This window comes from Neomonachus schauinslandi, chromosome 8 (genome assembly GCF_002201575.2).
Source record: "Neomonachus schauinslandi chromosome 8, ASM220157v2, whole genome shotgun sequence".
Lineage (NCBI taxonomy): Eukaryota > Metazoa > Chordata > Mammalia > Carnivora > Phocidae > Neomonachus > Neomonachus schauinslandi.
This window is the reverse complement of record NC_058410.1, coordinates 1,465,260-1,480,113: the sequence shown is the minus strand read 5'-3', so window position 1 is coordinate 1,480,113 and position 14,854 is coordinate 1,465,260. Positions and strand designations below refer to the sequence as shown.

General features: G+C 43.9%; 1 protein-coding gene across 1 annotated transcript in view; it reads left to right on the top strand.

Annotated features, from left to right (window-relative positions):
* The window catches only part of SMOC2 (SPARC related modular calcium binding 2), a 110,631-nt gene that overhangs the window by 48,950 nt on the left and 46,827 nt on the right, over positions 1-14,854 (top strand). Inside the window, exon 8 of the mRNA XM_021693198.2 lies at positions 13,294-13,480. Within this exon, the coding sequence (XP_021548873.1) occupies positions 13,294-13,480 (187 nt within the window). The remainder of the gene's footprint in view (positions 1-13,293; positions 13,481-14,854) is intronic.

Genomic DNA, 14,854 nt, shown 5'->3' with positions numbered 1-14,854 from the left:
CTGTGAATATGTGTGAGTGTTCATCAGTATCTGGGATCATCCGTGAGCACTCATGATTATCTTTGAGTATCTGTGAGGACCCATGAGTATCTATGACCATGTATGAGCGTTCATGAGTATCCATGAGTATCTGTGAATATGTGTGGGTGTTCATCAGTATCTGGGAGTATCTGTGAGTACTCATGATTATCTTTGAGTATCTGTGAGTACCCGCTCTGCAGGAAGCCTGCTTCTCCCTCTCACACTCCCCCTGCTTGTGTTCCCTCTCTCGCTGTGTCTGTCTGTCAAATAAATAAATAAAATCTTAAAAAAAAAAGAAAAAGAAAACTTTGAAGTTGCCTTTTACTGTGGATGAACCCTCCGAAGACACTGGGGACACAGGGAAGATAGAGAGAGGTCAGATGGGAAGGGATGTGATTGAGGATCGTTCAGCATCAAGGGGCTCTGAGAGCCAGCTGAGGCAGCTTGTCCTTGTCGTGGCTTCTGGGGGCTGTGCTTTCCTCCTCTCTCAGGGGCCTTCGCCTCATGTTTCAGATTGGGAATGACTTCTAGATCTACAGTTATTCGAGTCTGGGTCTGTTGCTATGGGAAATAAATATGGGAAAAATAATCGGGATGGACACCTGTGGTCACTATTTTCTTTCCAAAGAAACCGGATCCATGAATTGCATCCAAATCTTTATTTTTTTGGAAACATGAGTTTGGCTGTGGGCTTCCCATATTGCCTGTTTACCGTTGGCGTTTCTAGAGAGGGCAGCGAGAGGTGGGGGCACCGTGGTTGGTGCGTGGGTTTATGGGCCATAGCCTGAGTATGGATTCCCACTCAGCTTTTCCTAGCTTTGCCATCTTGAGTAAGCCATAAATCTTTTCAGAACCTTCCTTTGTTTTGTTGGTAAAATACATGATGGGAATATATATCCCTCATTCTGTTATTACTAGGATTCCAGGAGAATACGCAGAATCTGAGTTCCATGCCTGCAATGTCTGTAAATATTAAGGCAATGATCCTGGATTAAAAGCTAATCTGAAAAACCTTCCTTTGGAATTAAATAGCATGACTGGTCACAAATACGTGCTGCTCATGAGCAAAGCCTTAGCATTGTGACTCCCATTTGGTATCTTCCTGAAAGTGGACCTGTGGATAATTATACTCCATTCGTACTGTAAGTTTCAAGGTCTCCCTTGGCCCAATCTGCCATTTCTAGAAAATCAAATTGTAAGGGTGCATTTCTTTTTATTCTATTTTTTTATTTTTTGCCTTCTTTCATCAACTGTGTTGTATAGTTAAAATGAAAACCACAAAAATTCCATGACTGATGAAGACAGTATGAGTAAAAAGCAGGGATTCAATTCTAAGAAAATATGGAAACCACTCTGATACATCTGTGACAGATGAAAATATATGCCTGTTTTAGCATTATCTGGTAACTTGTCAGAAATGCAAATCACTCAGCTCACCCCAGACCAGCACTTTGGGGTCCTGATGGCTTGGTTCCAGTCCAGACTCAGCCACTCGTTACCTAGACTGGGAAAATGATTTATCTTCTCTGATTCAGTCACTGAATTTGTAAAATGATGACAATAATCCCGCCTCATAGAATTAACATGTAACTAAGGAAGTTAATACATGAAAAATTCGTAGTCCTACATATCCACTAAATGTTATCAACTATCAATCTCCAGTCTCTGCTCATGTGCAAAATTCACATGGTTTTTATAAGTGGGATTCTACTGAACAAACTGCTTATTATTTTATCTCTGAAATACTTGTATATGTGAAGTCCTTTTTAAACTTCAAAATACTTCACAGACCTCCCTTTATGTAGCAGTGAAACTTGCAATATCCACAAGTTAGACCGTATATATTCACACAAAGCAGTGTGTATGCAGTATTATGGAGAGTACCTTACATTTTATGAGCCTCAGTGGCACTTATATACACTTTAAAACAATAGAACAGAGGTGAGAGGCTCACTGATCCAGTGTACTGACCGGATCAGTGTGTATGTACACCTGAGTGCTTCAGGAGGTAAAGTGGGGTATCCTTGGCCTTCCAAAGAACAGTGGTCTAGACACACCTTTAATTGGGCCTTAGTCATTTACTGCATTTGTGCTAAATCATCTATGTATTTTTATCTGGGCTTACTAATATTTGCAGGGTTTACTACTTCACCCCACATGTATCTTGTAGCCTCAGACTGTAAGGCCTCATTATCTCCTGTAGGTAAGGAAATGTAAGATAAGTTGGTCCTCTATCGAAGAGCTTGCCACCAGGGTTCTTAAAGCACAAATATGATCATAGCAGTCTTTAAAATTCTTATAAGGCTTTCCATGCTTGTGGAAGTCCCTCAACTTGGCCCAGGAGCCCCCCCAGGTGAGGTCTCTGCTGCCCTACATGTCCACTTGCTGCCGTGGACCCTCCCTCTGTGGTCACGTATCGTCACGTGTAGCTCAGTGCCTCCTGTACTGTGTTTGCTGAGCACAGGTCTGCTCAGTGAGCATGTCATTAACTGTGTGCACATTAAAAGCAAGGGTCATGAACTAACAAGGGGATGTGACAAAATGCTTGGAGTAAAATATTTGGTATCTTAATTAGGGATATTTTTTGAGAGAATTCTGAATATGGAGGAGGTGCAAAAAAATGGGAGATACTGGTTTTGGAAGCTTACACTGGAATGACTGTTGTATAGAGAGCTACTGGTTCATGACAAATAACCCCAGGATGTTTGTGGCAATCAATGATCAGTGTTTGTTTCTCATGCACCTGCTGATCTTGGCTGGGCTCTGCTCCACATGTCTCATCCTCCTTGCTTGAGTGGGAAAATGGGAATGTTCTTCTTGGAGCAAGAGCTAGGAAAGCAGGTCCAAACACACACACCTGCCAAGCCCCAGCTTGCTTGATGCTTACAGACATCCCACAAGCCAGGTAGTTCACAGAGTAGAAGGCTCCCTGCCAGTGTGGAAAAGCTGCAGAAACTCTGCTGATAGGGAATGAGGAATGATGGGCCAGCAAGGCCATCTATTGATTCCTGAAGTTAGTGTGCAATTATCCTGAGTGGGAGACCCTGGAGGAGCTGAGACACCATCAGGGATGAGTGTGGGAATCAGCTGAGGAAACAATGCCTTCCCAGCCTCCCAGGCTGTGGTTGAAGTGGTAACTGGGACTTGGCAGAGCTTTCAGAGGTAAACAAGCACGTCCATGCACGTCAGAGCAGTGCTGCAGGCCTGTGAACACTTGGGAGTTGGGCCAACCAATAATAATGAGATTGCGGGCCAGCAGAGGACACTTAAAGACGACACCGAGGACCATATGGGGGAAATGAGGAGGAGGGGTCGATGCAGGGGTTGTTTATGTGACACATCGGACCAGACAGGAAAATTGCTTCTAACTTGGGGGCTCTTACAGAACAGATTCACACCAAAGTTAATCAGGGTCCTTTGGACATGAGACCCAACAGAGTTTCTGCTGGTCTTATTCATGCTTTTAATGGAAACTCTCTTTAACCAAGTAAGTCAGTACTTGGAGGCCCAAGAGTTATTATGGACAAAGTTAACACTACAGGTCTAGAGTCCCTCTCAGCCTATAGATGCTCACGTCCTGTTCTTTATGCCATATTTCATGCTAAGAGTTCTTTGTTTTGTAGCATGTATAGATAATGGGACACCAAGTCCTACTGGAAGAAGAAGGAAAAGACTAAACACTCATTAAGCACCACTTCCTGGGGACTGGCTGTGGGCTTTCACATGTATTTTCTTTTTTTTTTTTTAAGATTTTATTTATTTATTTGAGACAGAGAGAATGAGAGACAGAGAGCATGAGGGGAGGAGGGTCAGAGGGAGAAGCAGACTCCCTGCCGAGCAGGGAGCCCGATGCAGGACTCGATCCCGGGACTCCAGGATCATGACCTGAGCCGAAGGCAGTCGCTTAACCAACTGAGACACCCAGGCGCCCCACATGTATTTTCTACATCACTGATTCAAGCCACTATCCATCATAAGACAGACCAAAAAAAGGAAGAACATGCTGCCATTTAAATTGTGACCAATATTTTCTCATATCTTAGAATTCCTATTTTATTCTTATTTTAAAAACATTTTTTTACTTAAAAACTCATTTAAATTTTTTTTTTTACTTAAAAACTCACTTAAGTATTGTTTTGTTTATTGAGGAAATTATATATAGTGAGATGCACAGACCAGTGAGATGTGTTCGGTGAGATGAGCTTTTACAAGTGGGAATGCCCATGTAACTCATACTCCATCAAGACCAAGATGGTCTCCATCACATGGGCAAGCTCCCTCAGGCCTTTCTGGGTCAGTGCCTTCTCAGAGGTAACTCCTGTTTTGAATTCCATTATTCCATTATTCTGTGTTACTTTTACCTGGGCTAGAGTTTCATATAAATAGCATAATGTACTATGTATCCCCTTGTTTCTTTTTTTAAAGAATATTTTATTTATTTGTTCATGAGAAACAGAGAGGCAGAGGCAGAGGGAGAAGCAGGCTCCTTGGGACTTGATCCCAGGACCCTGGGATCATGATGTGAGCTGAAGGCAGATGCTTAACTGACTGAGCCACCCAGGGGCCCAGAGCTTCCTAGGACTTTGATAGAAATTATGTTGAAACCACAGAGCAATTTGGGAAGAATGAACATGATAAGATCACTGAGTCTTCTGACCCATGAACATGGTACATCTCTTTCCATTTGTGTTGGCTTCCTTTCATTTTCCTCATCAGCGCTTTTTCGATGTCTTGCACATCTTTTCATAAATTTATTTCATGTTTTTGATGTTATTGGAAATGCCATTTAAAAATTTTATCTTCCAGTTATTCATTGCTACTACATAGCATGACAGGTGATTTTGTATATTGACATTATACATTGAGACTTCACTATATTCACTTATTAAATCTAGCAGTTTTTTTCTTTGTAGAGGTTTTAGATCCTTCTTACATGCATAATTCTATCTCATGTGATTAAAGAAGGTTCTACATTTTTATTTCCAATCTTTCTGTGTTTCTATTTCTTACCTTTAATGCCTTGCCTAGGGTACCCAGTGTAATGACAAATAGAAGTGGTGAGACTATTTCCAATCTTAGAATGAAAACGTTCAGTCTTTTATCATTAAATCTGATGTTAGCTGTGGGTTTTTAAAATATATGCTTTTTAGCAGATAGAGAAGGTTTTCTTCTAATACCAGTTTTCTGGGAGTTTTGCCATTTAATTGACAAAGTGGTTCACCTTAATAAAAGTGAACACCTAAATTTTCTTTGCCTAAAAATGGATAGTATTACTATAACTGAAAACATTTTAATGTAGGACATAATGTTATTAAAATATCTGAAAGAGTTACTGAGTATTATTTCTAGTATTTTAAATAGTCCCTTCAATTTTGCAAGACACCTTATCCTTCTTTCTAAATACACTCATGTATTATTCCATTAGCTCCCCTGACCATCTTATGAGGAGTTACACTGGTATGATACCATTTGGCAAATGATTCCTGTAATTCCCATGACTTCCCTAAAGCTGTAGGCCAGATCAGACTAAATGGAGTCTTGACTCTGTGTTTCTCCTTATCTTGTTTAATCTTCTCCATTTCATGTTACGCAGCCTGCCATATTTTCGGAAGGATTACCAGAGATTTAAGTAACAGTGCTGACTTTGAATCTTAAATTTGCTGAATTGCCTCTTCATTTATAGAAATAAATTAGATGAGAGTAAATAGAATATAGAATCTGTCAGTATAATTTAGATATGAGTTAATGTAAATACAATGAGCAAGAATGATTAGGGTAATGGATAGGCACACTTTCAATACCTGCAAATAGCTTCTGAAGAACTCTAAGGGTATTGGTTACTATTAAATAACAATTTTATGGAATTCTTTAATAACAAGGTATATCTTAGAGAACAAAATGTTCCGAGAGCAGATTATTGTATGGATAGAGGGGCACAGCATCCCTTAACAAAAAACAACAGTACCAACCAACCAACCAGCCAACAGCTGGGCAGCACTCTCCCCAGCAACACAAACAATAGCAACTCCGTTGTGGAGGATTTGGGACCAGGAGTGGAGTCCCTGCAAAGTGTACAGATAACTAAGAACGGAACAAGGGGGAAACAGAGTCAAGAAGAAGTAACTAGAATCTCGTGATGAGCTGCAAGTGTCAGAATTCCGTGTCTATGGTGGTGGACTTGCGGACGGGCAAAGACATAGTTTCAAGTATCTTAGCTTTTTAAGGAGCTTTTCAGGATTCTGTGCCTGTTAGAAAGTGAACAATGGAACCCTAAATATTAATGTGAAACTCTTAGGAGGTGAGCTAGGCAAAAGAACTTGACATATGCAGCCTGCATATTCTTGAAATGTAGCCAAACCCAAAGGTCTCTTTTTTGTTTTTTTTGTTTGTTTGTTTTGTTTTGTTTTTAGAATGGATGTGATTTCTTTAAAAATGCTTTGGGCATCATCATACTAAAATCAAGTAGTATACAGTTAGTGAGATCATCAATTAAGAGGTTTTTTTCTCCCTTTAAGTTCATAAATGTCCTGCAGCTGTTTGTTATAATCTAATTTGCCTTTGGTTGTCAGATTATTTGAACACACTGTCAGACACATTTTAAATCACCAAAATCTATTGCTAGTTTGGGAAATAAAATAATTTTTGAAATTAACTAATTTTTTCAATCCAACCGAATTTACAGAGGTAGTTTTCTAAAAATACAGAGTTGTTATATGATTGTAGAAATTAAAATTTGTAGAAACAAATTAGGATTGTACTCATGTTTCTAGTTTAATATTTTAATGGAAAACTATTGAGGCAGACTATCTCCAAAGTGCTAATTACCTCTCAGGAGTCTGCTCAGAACGGAGTGTGTGGCCCAGCAGGTCATGTGTCTGAGCCACACACATAGCAAGCTCGAAGAGCCAGAGAGAGCACGACTGCTCAGAACCATACGGCAGTAAGTGGGGTGAGCTAGGGAAGAAGTTCAATGCAATCATTGCAGTTGTGTTGAAGAGTTAACGCCTTCCCACACGTGCTCACAGGATCAGCGAGGCAGCCGATGAAGTTATTGCAAGAGCAGAACCATCTAGATTGCTGAAAACCAGGGGCCTGGATGAGAACAGATCTGATAAACTGAATGGAAGGCTGCTCTTCTGTAGAGAATGTTGGGATTTGGCAGCATGATAAATTGTGTGTGTAATGTTGAGAGCTGAGGAGTTTCCTCTATGACCAGACAGAAAGTGCAGAACATGTAGCAGAAATACCTATCTATAACTTGAGGCTTCTTTATATATCATTACTGGGTGCACCAGGTCATTAGTAGGATAATGTCATGTGAACGTGGGCGTTGATGAATCCACGAATTATAGAAATATCTAGTATTTCACCATTCTGATGCTGGTGTATGTGATTTTAAAAATATCTACATGCATGATATTGAATGCATCTAAATTTCCTTTTGGGCTACGAGTCTTGTTCTTAATCTTTGTGTCTCTATGCCTTGTGCGTTATGTAAATCTTGCACTCGATATTGGTAACACTTTAAGTTCATATGGAACCTATCACTTTGTATGCATCACCGCGCTCAGTCACAGTCATCCTGGGAGACAGTCAGGATGGGCGTAAATGAGGACGTGGGATTCGATTTTTGCTGAAATTGGTCAGACGAGAGACTGTGGGACCCAGAAATGCTGGGAGCCTGACTCCGACTCCAAAACCTGACCTTTTCCCTGATGACACTGCAGGGCTCAGAACCGCCCTCCTGTCCTGTCCCCATCCGCCCACAGCTGCACTGGGAAGCTTCTACTCCCTTTCTAATTCTGCAGGAACGGGAACCTCACTTATCCCCAAGGCTCTTTTCCCCACCTCTTTAATTAGAAAAGTATCCATTCAACCCAATCATCAGTTCTAAATAACATCTCAACTTTTCTTCTTCCCGTGGCATATTTCCCAAATGGGGACTCTCTTTGGGCAGTTTCTCTTGGACAGATTCAGTGACTTCTGACACATCATACCTTCCTTGGCCCTTTCTATGACCTCACATTAAAATTCCTTCTATTCGTTTTTTTTTTTTTTTTTTCAATCTGTCTTCCTTTATACATTAACTCTTCAACATTTAGTGTAAGAGAAAATTATAGCAATAAAGCCCTGCTGAATAGGAAAGAAAACTGAAATATTTGTGTGTATTGTATTAAACTGGATATTATACTTTGAATTTTGTATGCGTTAATTATTTTATTTTCTTGCTGAGTTATTTTCCAGAATCCCAAACTTTGTTTTTGTCCATTGATGGACATTCCTTGGAATGGATTAAATCTAACTTCTAATAATACCATTATTTTAAAACCCCAACTTTGGTGGCCTCTGTAACCTGATGGATCCGGCCGGCTGCAGACATTGTCACCTCCATGTCATGTTTTAGGGCGTTCGCCTGGTCACCACATTCCTCGGGCCAGGCTCTCCTTCTGAGTTTCCTTTTTTCCATCCTCACTGCTCTGTTCTCTCAGAAAAGGCCCCTCTTCCCTGTGTCCTCTTCTAATGCTTTGTGGGGTCTTATCAACATGTTTCTGGACCTTCCTCAAGACCTGTCTCTTTGGGTCCCTTTTGAAGCTGTTCTCCTGTGTGTCTCAGTGATTGAAAGCTTCCGGAATTGTGGTAAAATATTACTTACGCTGCTTTGCTCCCCATTTACCTCCATTTGTAAGTGCTTGATGTCCCTCATGGCACAAGGGGTGATTGTGCCGTCTTCCTGTGGCCCCAATGTGAGCTGGTGTAGAACCAGTGGTCAGATTCCCTGGGGCTGGGGCCATCTTGGTGGGGAAGGCCACTGTCCAATGCAGAAATCATGCTTCTGTTCCGCCTCTGTTCCCAAGGGTCATCAGTAGTTTGTCTAAAGAAGATCTTCTTCCTCCCTTATGGCCTTCACCGACAGAAACCATAACTGCATTGCCCTAAGTTTGAATTGCCCATGTGGAGCCAGATTTACCAAATAAAATGGCTTCAGTTAACGTTTCTGACCAACCAAGATGTTTATGCAAACAAGCACAGACTTCCTTCTGACTCAGCTGTACTATCTTCTGTATTTTACATTCTTGGCAAATTTTAAGAGATTGTTGATTTAATCAGTCTTATTTTGCTTATACGAATCTGCAAACATGAAGTGAAATACTCAAAAGGGACATTTCAAGAATTTCCCCGAACCATTTCTATAGGTACAGTATGTCCTTGGATGGAGCATGAAAAGTATTTTGTGCCCAGATAATCACACCATAAATTCTGTTCATTAATAAAATTCCCGAAAAGGAACCAGGCGGATGCTGTAATGAGTGGTGCATTTTCCCGGGGGTGCCAGCTAGAAAAGCAGTCCTCAGCACTGGCTGATTCTCCCGAGGACGTAAGTCCGTCTAGTCTTGGGCTAACTACTCTGCAGGTTTCTGAAAAGCAACACCTAAGCAACACCTAGCTGCCTCTGGGATGTGGCTCAACTCTGCTTTCCTTGGTGACTTCTCATGACCGTTGGTGACTTACTAGACAACGCAGCAAGAAATCAAAGCACCGTCATTTTCTTCTTGACAATTTCCAAATTGGAGTCAGATTGAAAGCTTCTTTACGATAACCATGTAACGCATGGTTGGATTTTATTTAGGTATCTACATATTTGATGAGCAAAATCTAGAGTATACAGAATAGGACAGAACTCAAAAGGAATAAATTAAAATTTTAAAAGAATCAGGTGATGGTGTTATAAGACATGGAGTGGCCACGAATTGTTTTTGTGTATTTAGAGGTCGCCTGCATGGGCTGTCTCGCCAGCACCTGGAACAGTGCCTGGCACAGAGAGGGTCTTCCACCAGTGTGTGTCGGACACACTGATCATTAGTGTTACTTCAGAAATCGAAACCAAATGCCAGCCCTAAGTTCGGACTGTTCAAGGATCAAAACTTTGTTGTTTAAGTTCTTAACTTACAGATAAAAGAATCTGATTCTGGGTAACTAAAGCTACAGGGAATTTATTGGAAATACTTGGAGGCCTCGCAGAGTGCAGGGCAGCTCAGACAGCTGCTCCCCAGGGTTCCGGAGTGGGTTCCGTGGTCTGGACTGCCCCAGAGACCACACACCAGCCTCCTCGATACTCACATGCCAGGCAGACAGCGCCTGAGTGGGCACGGCTGGACCCAGCGCAGGACCCTGCAGACCAGCCTCAGGGCGCACCGGCTGTCCGGTACCAGGCTGGAGCCCTGGCCGCTGGGACGGCTCTCCATACCAGGCTTTCTGTACCGCGACCAGAGCATGCACCGCTAGGAACGCGAGCTGGGCTGAGCGCCCAAGGGCCAATTTCTTCCTTCTCTCTCTTATCCATGAAAATGATTTTGGCACCTACTGTGACATTTGGATGATTCATGGGTTCTGTGATTATCCTACAAAATGTGGATCTGGACAGGTATGGTGATTAATTAAGCTTCAGTCTCACTCATCCGCGTTTTCAGGAGGCTGTGTTCAGTCTAGGAGGCCATGGGAGGGAGCACACTTTTCGAGTAGGAACACGGAGGAGGATCTAAGGGGCAACATTTCTGTGTTTTTCTAGTACATATACAGAAATATATATGGTTTAAAAAAATCTAATAGCATTCGTAATGTCAGTAAGGGACTAATCACAAAATTCCATGTATGATTACCCACATGTAGTACATGGAGCTGCTAGAGAAGCTAAAATCTGGATAGTTTTCCAACTATTAATATCATAACCAGGTTTATTATCTAAAAAGAAATTTACTGAGTGCCTGTTCTAGGTCAGACACTCTTTTAGTATTGGGGGAGCAGTGGAAATAATAGCTGACACTTCTGAAACACGGTCTGTGGTCATGCTTTGCACGTCTAACTCTCGACCTTGTGGCGGGGCTGGAAGCAGGTGCTCGTCCTCCGCTGGAGTGCAGCCCTGCTTCCAGGCTCCAGCCTCCTGGCACTGGCAAAGGAACGTGCTCTTTCCCAGCCTCTCAGTGGTTTCCACCTGACTGATGTCACATTTACAGTCATAAAATCCCTGTAAATTGTAGCTAGCTGGTTCCTAAGCAGACTAAAGCATAATTTATGGAAAGTCACTTCCTAAGCAGAAAAGTGCTATAGAGATTTTTATATCAAATATATTCACTCAGTGCCTCATTCTATTTTATTTTCCTTTGTAAGGAGAAACGTCAAAGCAAAAGAATGTCCTTTCTAGACGCCACAGGACAGCTCCGGGTGAGGGCGGGTGTGCTCTTGGGTGTGTGGGCCCTGGGGTGGAGAGCCGCTCTGTGGTTAGCCGCGTGCGTGACCGTGAACTCAGGGCTCGGTTCTCGGCAGCTCCTCTGTGACTGGGAGGCCCGACCAGTCCCGCCTCCGAGACATGGCAGCTCTGTGACTAGCTTTGACCTCAAGCCCCCTGGGGTCAGAGGGCAAGTGGCCGTGCCTCGGGATGCTCATTCGACCTGCTTCCTGCTCAGTGGTCCAGAGGCCACACCTGGAGAAACCCCACTCCAAAGACAAACCTGAGACACATGCCCACATTTTCTTTAAAATGTATGAGAAGGGTGATTTAATTTGCCGGTGTTAATGTTTATTGTCATGTATTTAGGCTGGAAGGATCCAGAAGAGGAACATTTGGAATATGTGGATTATTTCTAAATTATATTTTAAACCACATATGACTTTATAGTGAAGGATAAAGTATTCTCCATGTTTTACTTTGTTTGACTCAAACTCATTACCATCAGAGGAATACTGAGTAGATAGGACTCACTTTGTTGTGATGCTAGAGTGTGAATACCCCATGAGATACGCTTACTTTTAGAACTTTCTTCTTTTTCTCCAAATTTTAATTTAAATTCCAGTTAGTTAACATACAGTGTTACATTAGTTTCAGGTATACAATATAGGGATTCATCACTTCCATACGTCACCTGGTGTTCATCACGACAAGTGCCCTCCTTCATCCCATCACCTATTTCCCCCAATGCCCCCCCCCCCTCCCCTCTGGTGACCATTGGTGTGTTCTCTATAGTTAAGAGTCTGCTTCTTGGTTTTTCTCTCTCTCTTCCCCCCCCATGTTCGTTTGTTTTGTTTCTTAAATTCCACAGGTGAGTGAGATCATAAGGTATTTGTCTTTCTCTGACTGACTTCTTTCATTTAGCATCATACTCTCTAGCTCTATCCCCATCATCGCAAATGCAGCAAAAAGGTTTCATTCTTTTTTATGGCTGAATAATATTCCATTGTGTATATACCACGTCTTCTTTAACCATTCATCAGTCAGTGGACATTGGGCTCTCCCCATAGTTTGGCTATTGTTGATAACACTGCTATAAACATCGGGGTGCAGGTGTCCTTGAATTAGTGTTTTCATATCCTTTGGGTAAACACCCGGAAGTGCAATTGCTGGGTCGGGTAGTTCTGTATTTAACTTTTTGAGGAACCTCCGTACTGTTTTGCAGATGGCTTATTTAAGTCAGTGTTACACAGATGGCGTGAGACTTCCATCTTTCCAGAGGCAGTGGGCCGCCGGCTGGCGGAGCAATCAGACCGTGTGCTTCTGGGTTCGACGGGCTGGATCTGCGTTCTGGGCCAGCCCCTCCCTAACTGCGCGGCCTTCCCCACATGACTTGTGCATTCCTCTGTTTTCTCACCTACCAAGGGGCTAAATGAGAAAACCCATGAAATGAATGGGGGCAGTTCTCGTGCATGGAAAACTCTTGCAGCTGTTTTGTTACATGAGTGTTAGATGCTGTCAGAATAACAGCAAGTGTTTCCACTGTCGTTTCTACGATTCACTGTGCTACCTACACACTGGGGCTGTTCCCGCCACGTGTGGCCCTGGGCTCACCGTCTGCTGAGGCGGGGTTCCACTGTGCTCAGAAATAAGCCGGGCGCGTAGGCTTTCACTCCCTCTGCTTCAGCATCATCTTAAATAAAAGTTGGTGACAACATTGAAAGAAGTAGAAAATGACTCTAGGTCCAGCACTGATTGCAAAAGAGTGTTTGAAAATGCTCACAAATGGACTCAGCGCTTACAAGCCAGACTGAGACCCGGATGGCGGCTGATGTCGTCCTCATTTTCATGCAGTCCAGTCGTGCGTCCAGAACCTGTAACGGGAATGGCCGCAGGGGCATGTGGGCCCGCCGTGCCCTGCCTGCCTCCTGAGCTGTCTGCCCCTCCGCCTGGCCAGCCCCTGCCCCCTCCTTCCCACTTCCCCGCAGGGGCTCCGCGTGGGACTGCCTGTGCGCTGCGTGCTCACACCTCTGCCTTTCCTCCCCCAGCGTCCTCGTGCGACCAGGAGCAGCAGTCGGCCCTGGAAGAGGCCAGGCAGCCCAAGAGCGACAATGTGGTGATCCCCGAGTGCGCCCACGGCGGCCTCTACAAGCCCGTGCAGTGTCACCCCTCCACCGGCTACTGTTGGTGCGTCCTGGTGGACACTGGACGCCCCATCCCCGGCACATCCACCAGGTAAAGCCGCACCCATGGGCCGGGGGCGGAGGAGACAGGGAAGGCAGGCCCCTGTGGGTGCCGCTGATATGGACGCCCGGCACCCACACCTCGCCTGGCCGCTGGGCCGTGCTGGCCGTGTGCGCACTCCCCTGCACGGGGGGCCCATCAGAAGCTGGAGGAGACCGTCTCTGGCGGCCGCCGGGGGCTCCTGTGTGAATGACAGCGGGGAGCCTGCAGGCTGAGGTCTTTACACCACGTTTGCTGCTGTCGTTATTATTCCTGCAGGCTGGGATTGTGAAGGCCGGCTCGGGGATCCGGTGTGGCGGGCTCTCACACATCACCTGCAGCTTCCTTGAGCTTCTGGTTTTGGCAAAGGGAGCCAAGCACCACACAGGCTGAAATGGCTTTCGGTAGCACAAAGATAAAGACAGTGTGCTAAGGCGAGAGCAGCAATCGCTGTCAGGGTCTGAGATCCAAAAATCTGTTCAGTCCTGTTTTGTGTGAGTTTGAGCAAACAGTTGCATGATCACACCCGAAGCACACGAACTACTTACAGAATTTGTAAAAACATGAGTGAAGATGTGTTTGCAGTTCTTTGTTATATGAATTGATCTTTGGATGTTCATAGATTTATATAAAGTAATTTACAAATGTACAAAAATATTATCTCTCAAAAGTTATCAAATTTAGCTACTGGTTTCATCTCTAGCACCTGGGCACAGGCATTTTGACACTTTCTGAATTATTTCCCCAATTTTTCAAGTGTGACCATGAGACATTTCAAGGAGGAGACACTCCATCCATCCATCCATCCATCATTCGCCAACGCTTCCTTCCTTCCTTCCTTCTTCCTTCCTTCCTTCCTACTTCCTTCCTTCCTTCCTCCTTCCTTCCTTCCTGCCTTTCTTCCTTCCTTCCTTGCTTCTTCCTTCCTTCCTTCCTTCCTGCCTTTCTTCCTTCCTTCTTCCTTCCTTCCTTCCTCCTTCCTTCTTCCTTCCTTCCTTCCTTCCTTCCTTCCTTGCTTCTTCCTTCCTTCCTCCCTTCCTTCCTTCCTTCCTCCTTCCTTCCTTCCTTCCTTCTTCCTTCCTTCCTTCCTCCCTTCCTTCCTTCCTTCCTCCTTCCTTCCTTCCTTCCTTCCTTCCTTCCTTCCTTCCTCCTTCCTTCTTCCTCCCTCCTTCCTTCTTCCTTCCTTCCTTCCTCCTTCCTTCCTTCCTTCCTTCCTTCCTTCCTTCCTTCCTTCCTTCCTCCTTCCTTCCTTCTTCCTTCCTTCCTGCCTTTCTTCCTTCCTTCCTTCCCTTCTTCCTTCCTTCCCTTCTTCCTTCCTTCCTTTCCTCCTTCCTTCCTCCTGCCTTTCTTCCTTCTTCCTTCCTTCCTTTCTTCCTTCCTTCCTTC